We start from the raw sequence: 22,965 nt of genomic DNA, 5'->3' as shown, positions 1-22,965 counted from the left end.
GGCTCTAAGTCTCAGGCTGTGGGCCTGGGACATTCTGGGAGTCGTAATTTAGGCCAATGGTATTTATCTCGAGGCGCCATTGCCTCCCCTGCGGAGCGCTCCGAAAGTCTTAGTGGAGCTCTCCTGCCCGCCTCTCTCCGGCCGCGGTGGGTCCTGGGAAATGTAGTCGTCTGACGTCCGTGGGCTCTGTTGCTGTGTGCGCAGGCGCAGGGGGAGGCACAGCGTGTGAGAGGCGCTCCCCGATCGTCCCCGTAGGCCGCGGTGGGTCCTGGGAAGTGTAGTCGTCTGAGGCCCAAGGCCTGGTGGGGGTCCGGTCCCAGAGACTCTGGCAGGAGGAGTTGGCTGGAGGCTCGCGGCGGAGTCCGCGGACGCAGAGCGGGAAGTCTGGCTTGCGTGGGCTCCGAGGTACGTAAAGCGGCCCTCTCTGGCGCGCTGGGACGTTCTCTGGGCGTCCAGGGCCGAAGGCAGGTCTGCAGCTCGAGACCGCCTCGCCCACCGGAGGCGCCGAGGAAGCGCGCGGTCCTGTGACCCAACTAAAGGGGAAGGAGGCGCCAAGGGGGCGGGAGGGCGAGGGCGCTGTAGCCGCGCGCTCAGTGCTTCGTTCTCCGCCGCAGCAGAGCCGTCTCTCCTTTCCGGTCCTGCCGTCTGTCTTTCCGGGTCCTGCGGTTTCCCCGTCCCGCCGTGAGCTATGTCTCAGGTAAGTTGCAGTCTCCTTCTTGCTGAATGTGGCTGCGTTCTCTGGGCCGTGGGACCGAAGCTCTGCTTCTCCAGAACCGTCCCGCCCCGGGTCCTGCGCTCGGGCTCTCGCATCTACCTGGACCGGAGGGGGCGGGCGGGGGCGATGATTCTTCCCTCCTTCGCGCGGTGTGGGGGTGAGGATGCTCCGCTGCCCCTCTGCACCACGAGTTTATTAAGCATCCGTTCGCAGCACAGGTGTCAGTGGTCTCAGAGTCTGGCTCCTGGACCAGCAGTGTCAGCATCTCTGGAGAACTTCTTGTAGGTGTGTGTGCGGGCGAGCTGCCGCCCAGGCCCCCTGGGTATTTCAGCAGGCGCTCCGTCCTAAGTCCTGGCGACGCAGCAAGAACAAAACAAAATCTGGGGCAATTATGCTTCACAGACGTGGGGGTTGAGAACACCTCCCATTCTGATCCAGGCCCTCTGTTTTTAGTTCCACTTCTCTGCTCTACTTTGTGTCATGTTTGTTTCCAAGTCCAGACGCTCCTCACGTTTTGCTGGGAGTGCAGTTTCCATCTGTGGTGCAGATTCCACTGTTTAGGAAATAGCTTTATCAGTCAGTAATCTTTTAACATTTAAAACCATTTTTTTTTTTTGAAAGACGGAGGAGGGGCAGGGGGAGAATTTTTAAAGATTATTTACTTGAGGGATCCCTGGGTGGCGCAGGGGTTTGGCGCCTGCCTTTGGCCTAGGGCGCGATCCTGGAGACCCCGGATCGAATCCCACGTCAGGCTCCCGGTGCATGGAGCCTGCTTCTCCCTCTGCCTATGTCTCTGCCTCTCTCTCTCTCTCTCTCTCTCTCTGTGACTATCATAAATAAATAAAATTTAAAAAAAAAAGATTATTTACTTGAGAGAGCAGGGGGAGAAATTTTTTTTTTTTTTTTTAAGATTACTTGAGAGAGTAGGAGTTGAAGGGCAGAGGTTGAGAGAATCCGATGAAGAAGCAGTCCGATGTTCCATCCCAGGGCTCCAAGATCTTGACCCAAGCTGAAACTAAGACTCCACTCACTGAGCCACCCAGGCACCCCTAAATTTTTTTTTTAGCTGTAAAATATAGCTGCGGTATTTCCGGGGCTCTTACTGGTTTGGCACCTTTCAACATTTTTGTTTAAGCTTCATGGTTATGTGGATTATTCAAGTGGGGCAAAACCAGGCTGCAGAGGTAACTGTTACCCCTAACTCTGAGGGGGAAAGTGCTAGGCTTGGTCTTGGGAAGTATTATATCTTTTCCTTGGGTAGTCCTTACACTCTACTGCTAATTCTCCTTGTTCTGTAACTTTGCTTCAAGTATCCCTCAGTTTCCTAGCTGTTTCTTCTGGAATGGGGATAGCTGTGATGCACTTGAGTGCATGTCCCTTCTCAAGGGTGCTGCTGCTGTCTGCCATACCCAATTGCTACTGATGTAGTTTTTGAATGTAGATGGGGTCTGGAGCCAATGGCCAAAAAAAGAATTCTTAATACTCTTTGGTGCAGAAAGATGATTTTATTCAAGCCCAGGGACAGGACCCTTGGGCAGAAAGCTGCTCTGCGGGGACTGTGAGGGTTGACTGATCATATACTTGGGAGTTGGGGGCAAGGAAGAAGGGAGGTTTTCTTTTTCTTTTCTTTTTTTTTTTTTTTTAAGATTTTATTCATTTATTCACGAGAGACACACACATACAGAGAAGCAGAGACACCCTGAGCTGAAGGCAGATGCCCAACCACTGAGCCACCCAGGTGCCCCAAGAAGGAAGGTTTTCTTTTTCTTTTTTTTCTTTTCTTTTCTTTTCTTTTCTTTTCTTTTCTTTTCTTTTCTTTTCTTTTCTTTTCTTTTCTTTCTTTTCAAGATCTTATTTATTTATTCATGAGAGAGAGAGAGAGAGAGGCAGAGACACAGGCAGAGGGAGAAACAGACTCCATGCAGGGATCCCGACTAAGACATTTGTAAACTGAGGGAGACTCTTGCCTTGGAGGATTGTGATCTCTAGAAGTTAGCCATTTGTTTTTTTTTTTTTTTTTTTTTTTTTTGCCATTTGTTTTTCCTTCCCTTAGCTTTAGGGCATCCAGGAGTGCCTGAGGAATGTCACACAGGTCCCCAGTCGTGGTGGGGTGGAGGTTGGGGGAGGGGGGCTGTGGTGAATCAGCTTGTGCTTTGCCCTCAGTTTGCCTTCTACTCCTGCTTCCTCATTAGTTACCAGGAAGAAATCTTGCCAAATCATATTAAAATTGGCTGCCATTAAGGAAAATATACATTGCCTATTAAATACAAACGGATTGTCTTCACTATTCATGAAGTGTTGTAAGATTCTAAGAACTTTTACAACAAAAAGCCAGAAATCCATGTTGTTTGCATGTATAATCCTTTTTTTTTTCTCACAAAACTGTGTATTATCTCAGGACAAATTGCATTTATTTTTTCTCCTTTTTCCACTTAATAAAACAAAACAGGTAGGCTCTTACACTCAGAATTCTGAAAACTCCCATTGCTACTTATATATATTGTCTGCTCTCCACAATGGGACTCATTTCACTCCTTGATCAGGGCAATGATCAAGTGGGTGTTGGTTGTGCAGGTATCTTTTTTTTTTTTTTTTTTTTTTTTTTTTTGAGTTGTGCAGGTATCTTTATGTCATTTCAGGAGTCAGTGACATTCAGAGATGTGGCCATTGACTTCTCCCAGGAGGAGTGGGAGTGGCTTCAGCCTGCTCAGAGGGATCTGTACAGACATGTAATGTTGGAGAACTATAGCCACCTTGTTTCACTGGGTAAGTGGATTTCTCCTCCTCTCAGTCAGAATTTGAACTTTGGGGTGGCTGTTGTGAATCTTGGTTTTCTGATTGGAGATTCCCAAGGAAGTATGTTGTTTTTCTTTTTGTTAGTTTTTTCCTTTTAAAGATTTATTTATTTATTTATTCATTCATTCATGAGAGAGAGAGAGAGAGAGAGAGAGAGGCAGAGACATAGGCAGAGGGAGAAGCAGGCTCCCTGCAAAGAGCCCGATGTGCAACTTGATTCTGGAACCCAGGATCATGCCCTGAGTGTGAAGGCAGATGCTCAACCGCTTGAGCCACTCAGACATCCCTGTATTTTCCTTTTCTTTTTTCTGATCTTTATTTTTAAGTAATATCTACACTCAGTTTTGAGCTGGATCTTACAACCTGAGATCAAGAGTCACACACTCCTGGGCAGCTCCGGTGGCTCAGCAGTTTAGCGCTGCCTTCGGCCCAGGGCAGGATCCTGGAGACCCAGGATTGAGTCCCGCATCAGGCTCCTGGGATCATGCCCTGATCCAAAGGCAGACACTCAACCACTGAGCCACCCAGGCATCCCATGGCCTTTGTTTTAATGGCTCTCTTCTAGGGACTGAAGGACTGATTTGGAATTTATTTCATTTTCTGCAAGCAGGTCTTAACATTTCTAAGCCTTATGTGGTTTCCTTATTGGAGCAAGGAAAAGGGCCCTGGCTGGAGAAAGGAGATGTGAGAAGAGATCTGTTTTCAGGTGAGTAAGTTAGTAACAACCCAACTAATCAATAAGAAAGCAATACTTTTTATATTTTGGTTATAATTTTCCCTTACAGATACCAGAGCATTGGGGACTATGAAGTCTTGCTCACAGCCTCAGAAGAAACTATTTCACATCTGCTTTCCAGCCATCTTCAATTCTCATCTTACCTTTGTACACTTTCTCACTAACAGATGTGTTCTTTTTTTCCATTGTTAGCTCTGTCTGGGCTCTGAGTTTCTTTCTTTTTTTTTTTTTTTTTAATATTTTAGCTCAAAGGTTGAGCATTTTTTTTTTAAAGATTTTATTTATTTATTCATAGAGACAGAAAGAGAGAGAGGCAGAGACACAGACAGAGGGAGAAGCAGGCATCATACAGGGAGCCTGATGTGGGACTCGATCCAGGATCTCCAGGATCACGCCCTGGGCTGCAGGTGGCGTTAAACCGCTGTGCCACCGGGGCTGCCCCCTGAGTTTCATTTCTTTTTGATTTCTTCTCCCTTTCTATCTTGAAATTGACCTGTGTTTCTGTTGCCTAAATTGAAAGGTAAAACTATGGTCCTATTTAACTGTCTTAGATGAATTTGTTGCTACTTTTTGTTTAATTGATTTATTCATTCCCTCACACATTCTCTTGGTATTTATTTAAAAGACTTTCTTTTGGATGCTACAGAGAGTAGAAAGTATAAAAAAGTGTAATAACTATCAAAGAAGTTACAGCTTAATGAGGTAAAATAGATCTGTAAATAACTTCATTGCATGTCTCCAAATTTGCAGTTCAGCAGTAAGGGAGAAGGAATTTCCAGTTGGTGTTTGGGGCCTACATAATTTGCATAGGGATAGTAGTAATAGAAACATAAAAGACAGGAATCAGTTTTGGAGAAAAAGTGATGAATTAGTTTGAGATGTGCTGGTGTGAGTAGAGGATGGTATTTCCAAGTGAAGATTTGCACAAGCCGTTGAAATATATGATAGAAAAATGGTCAGGTTAGAAATGTGGATGTGAGAATTTTAATATTAAGTGAAAATTGAAGCCATGGGATTGAGATGTCACCTCAGGTTGACAATTGAATTGCTGGTGAAGCTCTTTAAAAATAAATGGCCATGTGACACCCTGGAAGATTCTGTCATAGATGTATGGAGCTTAAATTCTGTATTTATGAAAACTTCTATAAGTTCTTTAGTTGATTCTAAAACCTCTGATGGAGGTGTACTGACTATTTCCTGGCATAACAGGAGGAATGCTCTCACGGACAGGGAAGCAGTAGTTTGGGAGTCTGATAGGGGAACCGGAGCAGCTGTGAAAATAGCTCCAGCTCTCAGGTGCTGACGGCAGTGAGGCTCACTTGCTGCAGAGATCCAGGAGGGTGTAGTAAGCAGTGATGTGGGCTGAAGTTACGAGTTCAAGCAAGTGCAGGGAGATTTCTTCATTTAAGGAGGAGTTGAAGAATAATGTCCTGTGTAAAAGTAATAAAACTGATAGAACTGTGTACAAGGGAAGTGAGGAAAGGTCAAACAGAAAAATTGCCTCTAATTCCACTACTTTATTCATTCCTTCATTCATTCACTTACTTACTTTTGTTTTAAATAATCCTGTGTCCAGTGTGGGGCTCAAACTCCTGGTCTTGAGATTAAGAGTTACCTCCTCTAACCGATGGAACCAGCCAAGTGCCCCTCCACTTACTTTAATACAGTTCTGCTAATTTTTTTGTGTTCATTCTAGTCCCCCTTTTCATTAAAAACAGGAAGTAGGATTTATTGGTGGGCATGAATAAGGAGAGGGCAGTGGGAAGGTTCTCATGAGCATAGGGCCAGCCATTTGTCCAGGAGGCCATGGTTAGGGTGTGTTTGACCCCCACAGGTATTTGAGATGAACTGCTTTTCAGCCATCATGGCTTCAAATTCTTGTATATTAAAGTGAGATGTGGACCCACTTTTTTTTTTTTTTTTAATTTATTTATTTATTTATGATAGTCACACAGAGAGAGGCAGAGACACAGGCAGAGGGAGAAGCAGGCTCCATGCACCGGGAGCCCGACATGGGATTCGATCCTGGGTCTCCAGGATCGCGCCCTGGGCCAAAGGCAGGCGCTAAACCGCTGCGCCACCCAGGGATCCCTGTGGACCCACTTCTTAGAGATGTGGATCTTCTGGCAGCCCCAGGGAACTGGGATATGGCCCTGCATAAGGGTTCTCCATTTTGTATGGATGATAAGGATTTGGCCTATGTGGACCCTGGCTATTGTGCCCTGGGGTTTTCCAAGGATGCCCCACATACCTGTTTGGTATTGGGGGTTCCACATGAATGTCAAAGGGAAAGGGCTGTGTCCAAAGTCCTGTAAGGCAACCCATTTAAGCAACAGGCTGTATACACTACTGAGGGGGCTACTGTTTGCCACCATTGCACACCAGGCTCCCTGTGGAGGGAGCACATGGTGGTTTCCTTGGCTACAGTCCAGTACCTTTCTAAAAAGGCAAAATGAATGTACAGCTTAACAAATTATTGAAAGATATGCATGTAACCACTGCTCACGTCATAAGAGCACTGTGTGCTCACCCCTTCCCTACCTAGAGGCAGTCTTCTCTTTATGGGAGCAACTTACTGGTTTGGTTACTTGACAAACCTTGTCAACTGTTTGTATCTCTAATCACTATAGTTAAATGAGTATGTTTGTGAACTTCATCTAGAGGGTTCATAATGTATGTATTGTGATTTGCTTTTCAAAAGTACTTTTAAGATTTATGCTTTTTTGCATATTACTGTGGTAGTTTGTTTCATTGTACACATCAGTACCCCACCAATTTATCCATTCTGTTATTGAGGGCTTCTTGGGTTGTTTGCATTTTAGGGCTGTTGCAAGCAACGTTACTATTGTCCTTGTGCCCAGGTGCAGACTGGCACAGGTTTGTTGTGGTGTCTTTCTAGGCCTAGAATTGCTGGGGCAGAGGATGGTGTACCTCTTTCATATCAGGAGATAATGCAAAAATGTTTTCCAGAGTGCTTTTACTGACTTACATTCTCATGAACACCATAAGTGGGTTCTCCTGGTTCTGCATACTTACTAATGAATGCCCCAGACAGTAAGACACCATAATACAGACCTAGCAGAAGAGTGTGCAATGGGAGGTTGCTATGGTTGAAAATTGCATTTTTCTGATTACTGATGAGAGGTTGAGCACCTTTCCGTATATTTACTGGACACCTGGGTACCCTCATCTGTGATGTGTGTCTTGAAGGTCTTTGCTCATTTATGTATTGGATTCTCTGTCTTTTGTATTGATTTATAGAAGTTAGATATTTCAGATACAAGTGCTTTGCTAATTATTTTCACTGCAAATGTTTTCTCTCACATATGGTATATTTTCCCCCTTAATAACTTCTTTTGATGAATGGAAATTTTTAGTTTCAGTGCGGTCAGATGTTGTTCCCTGTAGAATTAACATGTTTAAGAAACCATTCCCTATCATGAGGTCATAATGAAGGCATTTTCCTATATTTTCTCTTAAACCTAGTCATTTTGCCAATCACATTTAGATCTGTTGTCCACTTTGAATTGATTTTTGTGTGTTGTGTGAGTTACTGGTCAATTTTGATTTCTTCTGGGAGGAGATCCAATTATCATGGCATCATATGCTGACATGTTGTAGGTTTGTCATAACTTAAATGTTAATATTTGTGTATATTTATGGGTTCTCTGTTTTTTATTGTTTCCTTTTCTATTCTCGCATATGTCTATACAGCCTTAGTTATGGACTAAATAATGGATAACATTTTCCTTTATTTGCCTCACTCCACTCCTTTTTTTTGTAGAATAATTGAAAAGTAAATTATATCTCAATATTTCACTTCACTATCATGTATAAATTATAGGGACATTTTCTACATGATCAAAATAACCATTTTTCGTATCAAAACAGTTTTGCGGGCAGCCCCGGTGGCACAGAGGTTTAGCGCCGCCTGCAGCCCAGGGTGTGATCCTGGAGACCCGGGATCGGGTCCCGCGTCGGGCTTCCTGCATGGAGCCTGCTTTTCCCTCTGCCTGCATCTCTGCCTCTCTCGCGCTCTCTCTGAATAAACAAATAAATCTTTAAAAAAACAAAAAAAACAAAAAAAGTTTTGCTTGTATTTTTTTTAAAAGCACTATCCATACATAAATGTATTTTTTTTAAAAAGTACTATCCATACATAAATGCTTCGTAAGTGTGTTTTATAGTTGGGTTGTCTGCAGCTGTCCTGTAGGATGGTGAAACGTTTCTGTTTCTCCAGATGTCCTATAACTTGGATTTTAACCTATTTATTTTTATATTCTAAGACTAGGTCTTGTTTAGGTCCTGCTGGGATGATAATTATATTTAGGCAGGTTGTCAATATGGGTATGTTAAGGCCGTCAGTTCTAACCTTTCTTCTACATATGTGGTCCTAGGACAGTTGTATTTTTACGGCTTTCGTAGGTCTGTCGTATTTGTGCTGCATATGCACCTCCTCTGGCCTTTCCCAACCTAGGCTGTGGGGTCCCATTTCAGTTTTCGGTTTCTAGCACAGTATACAGGGTCAGATACATGCGTGCACAACCCAAGGGTGCACCCAGGATGTCATGCACATGTACAACCCAGGGATACATTGAGGATGTCATGCATGTGCACATCTCAGGGGTGAGTCCAGGATTCATGTATGTGCACAACTCAGGGATGTGCCCTGGATTTTATACAGCTTTACAGAAGCACTTTCTTGAGCTCTGCTTCACTTGTAGGGCCCCTCTTTCAGTCTTCTGGGTAGAAAGGCAGACCTCTAGTTTCCCCTCTACTCTCTGTTTCCTGCAACCATGTCTGCCTCTGCACCAAGCAACAAGGAGACAGAAAAAGAAGAAAATGGGTATTTCTGTGCTCTTGTGACCATAGATTTTTCTGCGAACACTCTTAGAGTTTTAATTGCCAAGGTATCGCTGCTGCAAGATACCTTGGGATTGGGTAGAAATGGGGTAAGATTTCTCTGACTAGTAGAGACCCTCTTTCCCATTCCTCAGACCAGAAATGGAGGCTACTCTGGGAGCAGCCTGATGCACAGTTCCTGCTTTCATGTTGCCTTTGGGTTTAGGCCTGGAGACAAGGATAACAAACCAAGAAACTCACCACCAGTTCAGTGTTACTTTGAGTTCTGATTTCCTTCTCCAATCAACTTGCCACCCTTTACTTTTTAGAGTTTTCAGATAGCTGCTCTGTGCATTTTTTCCATGGCTTTTAGCTGCATTCAGGAGAGACAGGTGGCAGTGCTCTTACTCCATCTATAAGGGACTGAATTTTTCATCTTATATTTTGTAAGTGAAAAAAAAGTTACAGTGTGTAGAAAGATGATACTAATAAAATGAAAATACAAGGTTCAGGCTAGATTGAACAAAAGTATAAAGTATAAGAAGGAAAATGGGAATTAAGGAAAGTTAGGGAAAACACTGGTCATATGATGCAGGTGCTTTGCAAGTCATGTTAGCAAACATAGAGTTCATCTCTAACGGAGTCGTTGAAAGATTTTAGGCAGGCAAGCATTTTATTTATTTATTTATTTATTTATTTATTTTTTAATTTTTTTTAAATAAAATAATTTTTCATTGGTGTTCAATTTACCAACATACAGAATAACACCCAGTGCTCATCCCCTCAAGTGTCCCCCTCAGTGCCCGTTACCCACTTACCCCCACCCCCTGCCCTCCTCCCCTTCCACCACCCCTAGTTCGTTTCCCAGAGTTAGGAGTCTTTATGTTCTGTCTCCCTTTCTGATATTTCCCACACATTTCTTCTCCCTTCCCTTATATTCCCTTTCACTACAAGCATTTTATTTAGCTGAGGTTTGGAAAACACATTTATTGGAAGCAAGATTAGGAAACAGGGCTACCACTTAAGAGTTGTCTCTATAACCTGGTCTGGATTTAATCATCACACGAACTGTGGAACTGTGGAAGTGTTCAGGGAAGGGAGGCTTCCCTGTACAGGCTGCTAACCTAAGGATGTGGAGATTGGACTTGGAGATTGACTAGATACAAGACCTGAAGAAGATTGAGGAGTTGTGGTTGATAACACTCATCTTAGTGCTCGTTCATTCATTCGTTCTTTTTCTTTTTTCTCTTTTCTTTTCTTTTATTTTCTTTTCTCTTTCTTTCTGTCATAAGTAAATTAAACAAACAAATAAGAACAACTTTGAAGGGAAGGGGAAGATTTTTTTCAATTTGTGACTAACTGAGTTTTGGATCTTTGTGGGATATTTAACCATATCAATTCACTAGGCAATCAAGTATCATACTCTGGAGCTTAATAAAGAGATCATCATGCTTCTCAAATTTTAGTCATTTGGAGTGCTGCTTTTTTTTTTTTTTTTTTAAGATTTATTTTAGAGAGAAAAACCACCTATATTTATGTGTATAAATGGGGAAAGGGGCAGAGGCAGGAAAATTCTCAAGCATACTCCCCCCTGAGGAGGGATCAATCCCGGAACCCCAAGATCATGACTGAACAGAAATCAAGAGCTGGCTGCTTAGCTGACTGAACCATTCAGGTGCCCCAAAATATTTTATTTTTTCTAAGTAATCTCTACACCCAACATGGGGCTTGAATTTACAACCCTGAGATCAAGAGTTGAATGCTCCACTGACGGAGCCAGTCAGGCAACCTATATTGTTGAATTTATTCTTTTTGTTGTTGTTGTTGTTGTTGAATTAATTCTTAAGCAACTTTCCCTAGTTTCTTACAGGCTATATTGCTTTTCTATTGGAATGCTAGTAGTAAAAAAAAAAAAAAAAAAAAAAAAAAGAATGCTAGTAGTGAATTTGTATATTTGTATCTCTCAGCCTTCATTAAAGCAATAAAACTACCCTCAGTCTTTCTAGATTGATTCTTCCCTGCAAATACAATAGTATTTTTTTTAATTAATAAGCTTTTTGTTTTTATTTTTTTAGAAGATTTATTTATTCACAAGAGACAGAGGCAGAGACATAGAGGGAGAAGCAGGCTCCCCATCAGAGTCCTCCGATGTGGGACTTGATTCCTGGATCTGGATCACACCCAGAGCCAAAGGCAGACACTCACTGCTGAGCCACCCAGGTGTCTCAATAAACTTTTTAAAAGTAGTTTTAGTTTCACAACAAAATTGCATGGAAAGTACAGAGGTTCACAACCACTCCCATTGTGGACATCCCATACCACAATCCCCATACATAATGTATATTTGTTAAAATTGATGAACCTACATTGACACATCATGACCCAAAGTCCATAGTTTACATTAGGTTTTGCTCTTGATGTTGTATATACATTCTGTGGGTTTGGGCAAATGTATAAGAATGATATGTATCCACCATTGTTATCATGTGGAATAGTTTACTGTACTAAAAATCCTTTGTGCTCTGCCTGTTCATCACTCTTTCCCCACCAATCCCTGGCAACTATTGATCTTTTTATTGTCTTCCTGATTTTGCCTTTTCCAGAATGCCATGTAGTTGAAATCATACAGTAGTAAGCATTTTCAGATTGGCTTCTTTAACTTTATACCTTTCCGTGGGTAAACAGCTCGTTTCTTTTAAGTGCTGAATAATATTCTATTGTCTAGATGAACTGCAGTTTACTTTTGCATTCTCCTACTGAAGAGTATCTTGGTTGCTTCCAAGTTTTGACAATTATAAAGAAAGCTGCTATAAACATCCTTTTGCAGGCTTTTGTGTGAGTATAAGTTTTGAATTGATTGGTAAATACCAAGAATACAATTGTTGGATCATGTGGTAAGAGTATGTTAAGAAACTGCCAAACTGGGCACCTGGGCGGCTCAGTCAGGTAAGCATCTGTCTTCAGCCCAGGTCATGATTCCAGGGTTCTGGGATTGAATCTCAAGTCAGGCTAACCTGCTCCATGGGGAGTCTGCTTCTCCCTCTGCCCCTCCCCCTATTCATTCTCTTTCTCTCTTTCAAATAAGTAAATATATAAAATCTTTTATATATATATAAAAGATATATATAAAAGATATATATATATATATATATATAAAATCTTTAAAAGAAACTGCCAAACTATTTTCCAAATTGGTTCTACCATTTTACATTCCCACAAGCAATGAATGATAGTTCCTATTGCTCTGCATCCTTCTCAGCATTTGATGTTGTTAGTGGTTTGGATTTTGGCCATTTAATAAGTGTGTAGTGGTATCTTGTTTTAATTAGAATTCTTTCATGAAATGTGATGTTGAATATCTTTCCATATTCTTACTGGCCATCTGTATTATCTTTGGTGATGCGTCTGTTTGGGTCTTTTGCTCATTTTTAAATTGTATTGTTCATTTTCTTATTGTTAAGTTTTAAGTATTCTTTGTATATTTTGGTTATCAGGTCTTATCAGATATGTCTTTTGCACATATTTTCTCCCAGGTTGTGGTCTGTCTTCTCATTCTTTTGATACTGGCTTTTGTAGAGCAGAGGCTATTTATGAAGTCTAGTTTATCAATTACTTTCATGGATCATGGTTTTGGTTGTATTTAAAAAGTCATTGCCATATCTAAGGTCATCTAGGTTTCTATGTTATCTTCTAGGAGGTTTATAGTTTTGTGTTTTACATTTAGGTCTATGATCCATTTTTAAAAAAGATTTTATTTATTCATGAGAGACACAAAGAGAGAGAGAGAGGCAGAGACACAGGCAAAGGGAGAAGCAGGCTCCATGTAGGGAGCCTAATGCGGGACTCAATCCCAGGACTCTGGGATCACACCCTGAGCCGAAGGCAGATGCTCAACTGCTGAGCCACCGAGGTATCCCAGGTCTATGATCCATTTTGAGTTAATTTTAGTCAAAAGTGTAAGTTGTGTGCCTAAATTCATTTTTATGCATGTGGATGCACAGTTGTTCGAGGACCATTTGTTGAAAAGATGTTTTTGGTCCCTTGTGATGTCTTTGTTCCTTTTTCAAAGATCAATTGACTATAATTATGCAGGTCTGTTTCTGAGCTCTGTACTCTGTTCCATTGATCTACTTGTCTAGTCTTTCACTGTCTTCATTATAATAAGTTTATAATATGTCTTGAAGTCATTGTCAATCCTCTAACTTTGTTCTTTTCCTTCAGGATCCTGTTAGGTATTCTAGATCTTTTGCTTCTTGATACAAACTTTAGAATCAGTTTGTTGGGATCTGTAAAATTACTTTCTCGGATTTCATTGTATCTATAGATCAAGTAGGGAAGAACTGACATCTTGACAATATTGAATCAACCAATGAACATGGAATTTCTGTCTTCATATCTATCATCCGAGTTTTGTAGTTTTCCTTGTATAAATCCTGGTACCTGTTTTGTTAGATTTATACCTAAGTATTTCATTTTTTGTATGCTAATATAAACAATAATGTCTCTGTCTCATTCCTGGTATCTGGGAAAGAATGACTTTTGTCCATTAACTTTATATCCTGCAATTTTGTTATAATTACTTATTCAGGTTTTTTGGTAAATTTTTTCAGATTCTCTGCATAGATTAATAGTATCATCTGCCAACAACAAGTTTTATTTCTTCTTGCCAATCTGTATTTGCTTTTCTTGTCTTAGCATTAGCTAAAAATTCCATTATAGCATTGAAAAGCAGGGTTGAGGGGCACCTGTGGAGTAGTCAGTTAAGCAACCGACTGTTGGTTTCAGCTCAGGTCTGACCTCAGGTTGTGAGATTGAGCTCTACACGGAGTGTTGAGTCTGCTTGAGATTCTTCCCCTCCCTCTGCCTCTCCCTGCACTCACATGTGCTCTCTCTCAAACAAATCTTTTTTTTTTTTTAATTTTTTAATTTATTTATGATAAGCACATAGTGAGAGAGACAGGCAGAGACACAGGCAGAGGAAGAAGCAGGCTCCATGCACCGGGAGCCTGACGTGGGATTTGATCCCGGGTCTCCAGGATCGCGCCCTGGGCCAAAGGCAGGCGCTAAACCGCTGCGCCACCCAGGGATCCCTCAAACAAATCTTAAAAAGAAAGAAAAATGAATCCTTGTATTCCTCTAGGCTTTTAATAAGTATAAGTGCTAAATTATATCAGATCCATCTGTTGTTTACCGAAGAGTATGGGCATACAGGTGATAAAAGGAGGGGAGGTGACTTTGAGGGAAAGAAGAGGGGTGAGGAATATATAATTAGCATTCTGTTCATATTTTGAACCTGATTTTCTTGGTTGTGCTTTTTACTCTTATTGGTCTGTGAAGCCATATGGCAGGTTGTATACTGAATCTATGCAGTTAACTCCAGTGGCTTTTTCTAATATCATTAAATGTCTAGGTTCACCTGATACATCCTGCTATATTTCAGTTTCCAACTAATTTCCTCAGGTGAAGCCTCTTTACCAACTGCAGTGAACTTTTTTTTTTTCAAAACATCAAAAAATGAATATATTTAACCATACTCAGCTCGTAACAGAGCAAATGGGTAAGAAGAATAATTCATACTATAGCATATTGCTAATATGAACTGGCAACAGAAAAAGTTGGTATAAGAAGGCAGAAAAACTCTATCTTTTAAGAATTAGAACCAAGGGGCTCCATAATCATCTGGCATCCGCTGAATGTTGTACCTATGGTTAGAAATGTACATGATGGGAACTCCAGGGATCTTCCGGATCCTTCGTTTAAGGTCCCGGTCAACTGTGGTCACAATGTAACACTTGTGCTGAGTTACTCTCTGTACTAAGCAGTCATCTGCATAGGTTTCTTTGTGTGTGCATGGCAATCGTTCAAATCTTGGATCCTTGGCAATCCTTAGAGCCACTCGATACTTTTGCCCCAGTTTCTCAATTTCAGCCGTTACACAGTCAGTTATACAAGGGATACACTTGGCATACAGACAGTCCATCATTGACTGTACTAAGTCAAGTTTGGCTTTAATGGAAAAGTTGATAAAGTTGGTATCAACCAGAATGTGGTAAGGTGGGCCCAGCTGTGTGTTATATTGGAAGAATAAGCAGGAAGGATGTTGGGGGACTTCTCTTTCCTTGAGTGCACTGGGATCTTTCTTTTCTTTCTTTATAGGTTTTAATCTATCCTTCTCTTTAAGCCTCTGATCTCGGAGACTAAGCATTCGCTTCATGGTCGCATACTTTCTTGCTTTCTTTTGCTTCCCCATGTTAATGCCACACTCTTGTTTTTGCAGTGAACTTTTATATTTCTGGTCTTTCATACAATTTTTACTCTAAGTATAATAGGCTTATCTTGTTTCTTATATCAGTAATTGTTTTCTTCTGTGTTCTCAGCTCATGAAGAGAATTATTCTGTTTATATCCCCACAGCTCTTACTGAATTGCTCAGTAGGCAGGGAATTGGTTTATAGAGGAGCCAGGAAAGTAATTTAAGATTTTCTCTTTATTGAGACCATTTTCTTAACTATTATTTTACTGCCTCCCCAATCCTAATCTTTCATTTATCATGCCCACCATGTAGGTATAGATCTTGATTCTTTGTTCAGATATTACAGAAAGGTCTGGGATTCCCTGGGTGGCTCAGTCAGTGAAGCACTTGTCTTCGGCTCAGGTCATGATCTCAGGATCCTGGGATCAAGCCCTGTGATGGGTTCCCTGCTCAGTGGGTAGTCTATTTCTCTCTCTGCCCCTTCCCTGTACTGTCTCACTCTCTCTCAAATAAATAAATAAAATCTTAGAAAAAAAAAGAAATCTATTTACTTTTCCTTAGAAGCTTATGGTCAGTGATAATAAATAAAAGTATTTAAAATGTTAAAGTGTGTTTTAGAGAAAAAATGAATTTTTTAGTGTGTTTGGAAATAATTTTAAACTTCCAGAAAACTTTCAAGAATAGTGCAAGAATACCCATAAGCTCTTTACTCAAATTCCGCTATTACTAACATTTTGTCCCATTCCCATCATCATTTGGTATATGATTTTTTTTCTCTGAGGCATCTGAGAATAAATTATATATAATGGCTTTTTACCCCCAAGTATTTCCTAAGAATTGGAATATGAGTGAATATATATTTTTAAAAAGTCTTCATAGTATTATATAGTTTTCCTCCCTGAAAATGATAAAATACCTTCCTAAAATTTAGCCTGCAGAAAATCAGGGCCTATGTTTGACTATTAAAAGCATCTGATGGGACTCCTGGGTGGTTCAGTTGGCTAAGTGTCTTGACTCTTGGTTTTGGCTCAGGCCATGAGGTGGAGCCCTGAGTCAGGCTCTGTACTTAGTGGGGAGTTTGCTTCAGATTCTCTCCCTCTTCTTCTGCCCCTCTTGTTTGTGCACTCTCTCTAATAAATAAATATTTTTTTAAAAAGGATGTGGTGGAAAGACACTGTTATACCAAAGTTGAGCTTTACTTGTCAGTTTGGAAAGTAGAGAGAGGATCATAGGCAGTCATTTTCAAAGACATATCTTTTACTTATTTATTTAGAATAAGTCATGGTAAGATGTTTCCTGAGGCATTAAGTGAACAGTTTGATGTTTTTGTGGGACCTGAGGAACATCATAGTTTATTAGCAGCATTATAAATTTGTCTTTTTCAAGTCCTTTTGGGTGCAGAAAAGTTTAAGTAGAGCTGGGGAAGACGAGAACACATCCTTCCCAAGTATTTATCTTCCTGTCCTGCTTTTTCCCCCTCACCTTCAGTTACTTCTGCTTTGTTTTTCCTTATTTACCTACATCTCTCTTCTGATGTCTTCTGAATTTCTGAGCATACTGCTCAGATTTCAGTCTGTATGAGAACTGTGAAAGCCATGCAGTGTTGAGATTTTTTTTCCTGCTTTTTAAAAATCGGTCATTGAAAAAGTGAGGAGTGGCTTTACTTTACTCAATAGAGGAAAAACAAACATTTGCTTTGTTTTTTCATTTTCAGAGTCTCATGGTGAGATCAAAGAATTTTCTCCAAATAATGTCATATGTGAAGATGATTCATCCCAGTATTTGGTAGTGGAAAGAATTCTTAACCAAGACCCTGACCATTCCAGTTTTAAAGGAGGCTGGAAATGCGAGGAAGATACTCAGATGCAAGGAAATCAGGGATGTATCAGGCAAGTGACAGACTCTCATTCAAGAGCCCTGTCTCAGCACATGAGTATCAATACTGTGGAGAGACCCCATGGATGTCATGAGTGTGGAAAAACTTTCAGTCGGCGCTTTTCCCTTGTGTTACACCAAAGAACTCATACTGGAGAGAAACCATATGTGTGTAAAGAATGTGGCAAAACCTTTAGCCAGATTTCAAACCTTGTGAAACATCAGATGATACATACTGGAAAGAAACCCCATGAGTGTAAGGACTGTAATAAAACATTCAGTTACCTCTCATTCCTCATTGAACACCGGAGAACACATACTGGGGAAAAACCCTATGAATGTACTGAATGTGGAAAGGCCTTTAGCCGTGCCTCAAACCTCACACGACATCAGAGAATTCACATAGGAAAGAAACAGTATATATGTAGGAAATGTGGGAAGGCCTTTAGCAGTGGCTCAGAACTCATTCGCCACCAGATTACACATACTGGAGAGAAACCTTATGAATGCATTGAATGTGGGAAGGCATTTCGCCGTTCTTCACACCTTACTCGGCATCAGAGCATCCATACTACCAAAACTCCCTACGAATGTAATGAATGTAGGAAAGCCTTCCGTTGCCACTCGTTCCTTATTAAACATCAGAGGATTCATGCTGGAGAAAAGCTCTATGAGTGTGATGACTGTGGTAAAGTTTTCACATGGCATGCATCTCTTCTGCAACACATGAAAATTCACACTGGAGAAAAGCCCTATGCGTGTACTGAGTGTGATAAAACATTCAGTCGAAGCTTCTCCCTTATTCTCCATCAGATAACTCACACTGGGGAGAAACCCTATGTATGTAAGGTGTGCAGTAAGTCCTTCAGCTGGAGCTCAAACCTTGCCAAACATCAGAGAACACACACTGTAGAGAACCCCTATGAATATGAAAATTCATTTAATTATCACTCATTCCTTACTGAACACAAAGGAATTCGCTCTATAGAGAAAACCTAAGAGTATATGGTTTAAGAAAAAAAACAAACAATTCATGCCTTACTTTGGATTTGAGAGGACTCCTAGCAAGAAGCCTTAAGTGCATATGTTGAATGTGAAGAAAATGGGTTATACTTGATTCAACATCCTGGAGAAAAAAGTCACACAGGAATATGTGGGAAAGCCATTAATAGCTGCACATTCTGTAACATCAGAAGATAAAATCAGTCAGTACTGAGAAGACTTCATTGGTAGGATTCCCTCACTCTACATTTATAAATTCCTACCAGGAAAGGATACATGGCCAATAAATGTGAGAAAGCTTTTAATTGGAAATTGGCCCTAATTCTGCATCTGTCAGCTCAAACAGGACAGAGTGTGTGGGCAAGAGTGCATTATTTCCTGGACATCAGAAAATTTATAATGAAGCATAGTCTTACAAAAGCAGTGATTTGGCAATGTCTGTGTACCATGCAATATTTATTAAATTTGAAAATACTCTTCTAAGGAGAAAGAGCAACCCTATAAATGAATAGAAGTTGACTTTCTGCTTTATTTCCGAACTGCAGAATTATACTGGGAAGCAAACTACCATTGTAAGGAGTGTGGCAAAATCTTAGGAGTCCTGAGACATCCTACTGGAGGGAATTTGGGGGAGTTTTTCTTTGGGGGAGATGATTTTTGTTTGTTTTAAAGCAAATTTAGAAAAGAAAGTTATGAATAAATACTTTGTTTTTTAGTTAATCAATCTGGTACTTGCACAGTTTTTTTCTACAGCATTTATGGTTCTGAAAATGCAAATACCCCAATAGTGATGTCAGCAGTGAAGACTGGTGTGCATTTGTAGAAACATACAGGATTACAGAAACACTTTTAAGAACTTAGGGCTTTAGCTTTGAGATATAGTTTAGATTTAAGGTTTTGCTAACTCGTGTTTATTCTTGAATATGACTAGCCTTGTCTTAGCCTGAAGTAAATGTAAATAAGTTATGTTGTAGGAAGATACCAAGGTGGTTTTACTCTTGTTCCATTTTCATTGGGAACATTCCTTTTGTAAGCACGTTATTTGTCACAATAAACCAGATGTTGTTCTGACTCTTCATGTACACCTTGCCTATTTTTTAATGTCCCAGTTAAAGGTGTATCTTATCTTAGAAGCATCTGTCTGCTTTAAGACTTGGCAAGATAGGTAATACACAGTTTAGCGGTTGAATAAGTGCCTCATTTAAATACATTTTTTCGTGTATGGGCAAATCTTTCACCAAGTGAGAAGCTGGCCAATTTCTTTCCTACCTACTATGATATAACATAGCTGTTGTCTAATAATTTCCTCAGAGCCTCAGTTGCTACTGGAATAGCTCCATTGTACAAATCCTTCCTTTCCTATGGTGGGGCAGGCACCATGTAAGGGGGTCTTTGTTGAACAAAAATGTATTTGTCAAAAAAAATTGCATTTGTCATTTCAGAGGTTTGAACATTCAGGGATGTGGTCATAGACTTGTCTCAGGAGAAATGGGGCAGATTGAAACCTGACCAGAAGAATTTATATGGGAATGTAATGATTGGGAACTATGGGAACTGCATCCGAGGTTACCATTCCTCCAAATTCGGAACCTCAAGCTAGGTATCTTTGCTTTCTCTTTAGTAAAAGCGGGTGGGCTTGCAGTTGCCTGCCTGAATTCTATTCTAGGTTCTTGAGGAAACAAAATTGGCAGAAGTGGGAAGTAGTTTCTATTCTTCTTTGAAGGCTTTTGTTCTCTTCTAATAGCTTCTCCTTTATATTAAGAAATTGAGTCTGGATCTAGGAAGAACCATAATCTTTTGAAGCATCTATTTTCTCCCCTATTGCAAGCAGGACTATTTTTAAATCAAATGTGACTTCCTTATTGGAGCAAGGGAAAGAGAATGAGGGAGAAAAAATGTCAAGAGGCCTATGATCAGGTAAGTGTGGGGCAATCGCAGGGAGTGCCATGGTGGGCAGTAGTCCAGCTTACCAAATCCCATGAAGCATTTTCTCAAAAACAGTTAACTTTCCCTTAAAATTCCTTTCATGCAAAATCATTCTGAACTATGTAACTCATCCTAAAGGTATGCTCATTCATTTGTGGTTAATATATTTCAGAAAATAGGAACTCTTTATTTGAAAGCTATTTATTTGGGAGAAAATGCGTGCAGTGGGTAAGGACAGAGGGAAAAGGGGAGAGAGAATCTAGCAGATGCCTGACGAGGGGCTTAATCCCATGACCTGAGCTGAAATCAGGATTCCACCACTTAACTGAGCCAACCAGGTACCCCTGCTATTATTTTTAATTAAATTAAATACAGATAATTTCTAGATTATACAATAAGATGTTAAGATGCCACTGGGGGGAAAATAATTTGTGGGTATTTTCATTGTATGTTTTATTTGTCATAGCAAGAAGGTGTTGGCAAGGCTCATAGTTGCTTTCTTTCACTCAATTTTAGCACAAAAATCTGTTAAATCTTTCCATATTTAACAATCTTTTATAAGCTGTAGTGCTTTCCAGAGATAGCAGAAAAGGAAAAAGGAAAGTTGCCTGTTTTTCAGGATGAAACTCTGTAACGGTAACCAGGCACACAAGATATAAAAGCAAACAGTAGGAGAAAAACATGTATGATGTTACACTTTAAGTCACTTGTAGAACATAGTATTATTTCAGTTCCTATTTGAATTGTTGAGACAAGAAACAATGGTACTATATAGTGTGACCATCTCCATACATGTGAAGGGATGTATGGCATCCTCCTTGAACATGTTGAACAATGTAGTATAAGAAGTTTCTATCTCAGACAATTTTCTTACGTTTGCATATTTAACATTTAGTGCAGGAATGCAACTGTTATTTCAGGTAAGACAGTTACAATATTTTCATTACTCTGCTGCCATTTACTCAATTATCCATATGTTGTTAAAGCATCATACTCCTAATGAATAGGTCTATCCTTTATAGAAGAGCACATAACACATGGTATCTTTTCTGGAGTGTGACTCCCTATATAATTTCCATGTGAAACCTTCCTTAATTGAGTTTCCCTTCAGAATAATTATCTTGCATATACTCAGGCTGAGCGTACAGCTGAATGACTCTCAGTATCTGGCACACTCATAGATGTGACTGTCCTGCAGTTGTGTTTCTCTAGTATGCTTGCAGCAGTTTTTACTGATAACTTCTTCAAGTGAATGCAGTGTTATGAGGTTGGATTTAGCTGCTGCTTAAAATGTCTTCAAAAAGTCTACTTCCAAATAGGATGCAGAATTGTGGCAGCAACCAGAGAAAATACGACGAATTTTTAAAGGTATCGTTGAGCTGTGGAAAGAGTGATGACTAGATGGACCAAAATATGAGAGAGAAATCACAAGTATTCCTGTGGTCAATTGAAGTTGAAATGGTAGATTAGCAACTTGAGAAGCTTCAAATGCACAGCCAGTTCCCTCCCCTGGGACATGAGCTGAGTTTCAGGGCTGTGTGGGTGGCCAGGGAGCCAGAATAAAAGCTCTCTCTTTTTTAAAGATTTTATTTACTTATTCATGAGAGACAGGGAGAGAGGCAGAGACACAGGCAGAGGGAGAAGCAGGCCCCAATGCAGGGAGCCCAATATGGGACTTGATCCTGGGACTCCAGGATCATGCCCCAAGCCCAAGGCAGACGCTTAACCACTGAACCACCCAGGCATCCCCAGAATAAAAGCTTCTAGAAGACTGAAGTATCTGCAGTGTCTGTGGTGTTTAGGAATGAAAAAAACCACCAGAGGAAGTGGCTCCCTAAAATCAATGCCCAGTCTCCTCAAGCCATCTCATCAAAATTTGAAGCTGCACGAGGTAGGAGGTTGGAGGTTAAGGAGACGAGGACCTACCAAGTCTTCTAACTTAAAAGCTTTAGGAGAGTTCCAACCCCAAATCCAAAGGCTCAACAAGGGTGAACTGAGGCTTATTGAAGATTGAGTGAAGTGCTGACCCAACTCACTGTTGCTGGACTGAGGTGATTAGCCCCTCAAACTAGCAGAAGAAAGGAGAAATTCTCTGGTAGAAGCCCCTGAAGTTCTTTTAAACATAATGTCTGGCAAATTTTTTTTTTTTTTAATTAGGCGTGTGAAAAACAGGATCATATACAGACATACTTTATTGTGCTTTGCAGATACTACCTTTTTTTTTTTTTTTCAGTTGAAGGTTTTTGACAACCCTGTGCAGAGGAAGTCTATCTTTGCCATTTCCAACAGTATTTGCTCATTTTATGCCTCTACCACATTTTAGTAATTCTGATATAATATTAAAGTTTTTCTCCATTATATTGAATTGCTGCAATCTAATGGTAACATTTTACAGATAAGGAGCTGCTTCTTATGGATGAACAAAGAAAGTGGCTCTCTGAGATGGAATCTACTCTTGGTGAAGATGCTGTGAAGGCTGTTGAAATGACAAAGAATGTAAAATATTACATAAACTTGGTAAAGCAGTGGCAGGATTTGAGAGGATTGACTTTAATTTTGAAAGAAATTCTATTGTGGATAAAATGCTACTAAACAGCATCACATGCTATAGAGAAATCGTTTATGAAAGAAAGTAATTAATGGATCAAGCTTCATTATCTTAAGGAATTGCCAAAGCTACCCACCCATCAGTAACGACTGCCCAGACCAGTCAGCAGCCATCAGCAAGGCATTACCCTCCACCAGCAAAAAGATTATAAAAGCCCATGTGATGGTTAGTGGGTTTTTATTTTTTTTTAGCAAAGTATTTTTTTAAATTAAT

At 40.4% G+C, this 22,965-nt stretch overlaps 2 protein-coding genes, 1 long non-coding RNA gene and 1 other non-coding gene across 12 annotated transcripts in view; 1 reads left to right on the top strand and 3 right to left on the bottom strand.

The window, feature by feature from the left end:
• The first annotated feature begins 209 nt into the window (after nt 1-209).
• ZNF140 (zinc finger protein 140) lies at nt 210-18,938 on the top strand. Of its 8 annotated transcripts, none has more exons than XM_049102157.1 (5): nt 217-405; nt 618-697; nt 3,355-3,481; nt 4,119-4,217; nt 17,056-18,938. In XM_049102157.1, the coding sequence occupies exons 2-5, from the start codon at nt 689-691 to the stop codon at nt 18,213-18,215; spliced, it is 1,395 nt and encodes a 464-aa protein (XP_048958114.1). In that variant the 5' UTR covers nt 217-405; nt 618-688; the 3' UTR covers nt 18,216-18,938. The 8 variants fall into 8 exon arrangements, with proteins under 8 accessions (XP_048958117.1, XP_048958114.1, XP_048958113.1 ...); XM_049102156.1 differs by having other exon boundaries at nt 615-697; XM_049102159.1 differs by having other exon boundaries at nt 219-405; nt 4,122-4,217.
• LOC112677062 (small nucleolar RNA SNORA70) lies at nt 6,541-6,674 on the bottom strand. Its single transcript, XR_003146831.1, has one exon. It is a non-coding gene; the product is annotated as a small nucleolar RNA SNORA70 (small nucleolar RNA).
• The window catches only part of LOC112676375 (uncharacterized), a 35,953-nt gene continuing 22,933 nt past the window's right edge, over nt 9,946-22,965 (bottom strand). For both annotated transcript variants that reach the window (XR_004809539.2, XR_003146459.3), the window contains exon 5: nt 9,946-10,367. This is a non-coding gene — a long non-coding RNA (uncharacterized LOC112676375). The remainder of the gene's footprint in view (nt 10,368-22,965) is intronic.
• Nucleotides 14,591-15,354, bottom strand: LOC112676374 (rRNA-processing protein FCF1 homolog). Its single transcript, XM_035706592.2, has one exon. The coding sequence runs from the start codon at nt 15,337-15,339 to the stop codon at nt 14,743-14,745; it is 597 nt and encodes a 198-aa protein (XP_035562485.1). The 5' UTR covers nt 15,340-15,354; the 3' UTR covers nt 14,591-14,742.

The sequence above is a fragment of the Canis lupus genome, chromosome 26 (assembly GCF_003254725.2).
Source record: "Canis lupus dingo isolate Sandy chromosome 26, ASM325472v2, whole genome shotgun sequence".
Taxonomy (NCBI): domain Eukaryota; kingdom Metazoa; phylum Chordata; class Mammalia; order Carnivora; family Canidae; genus Canis; species Canis lupus.
Note: the sequence above shows the minus strand (reverse complement) of the source record. Positions and strands in the feature narration are given on the sequence as shown.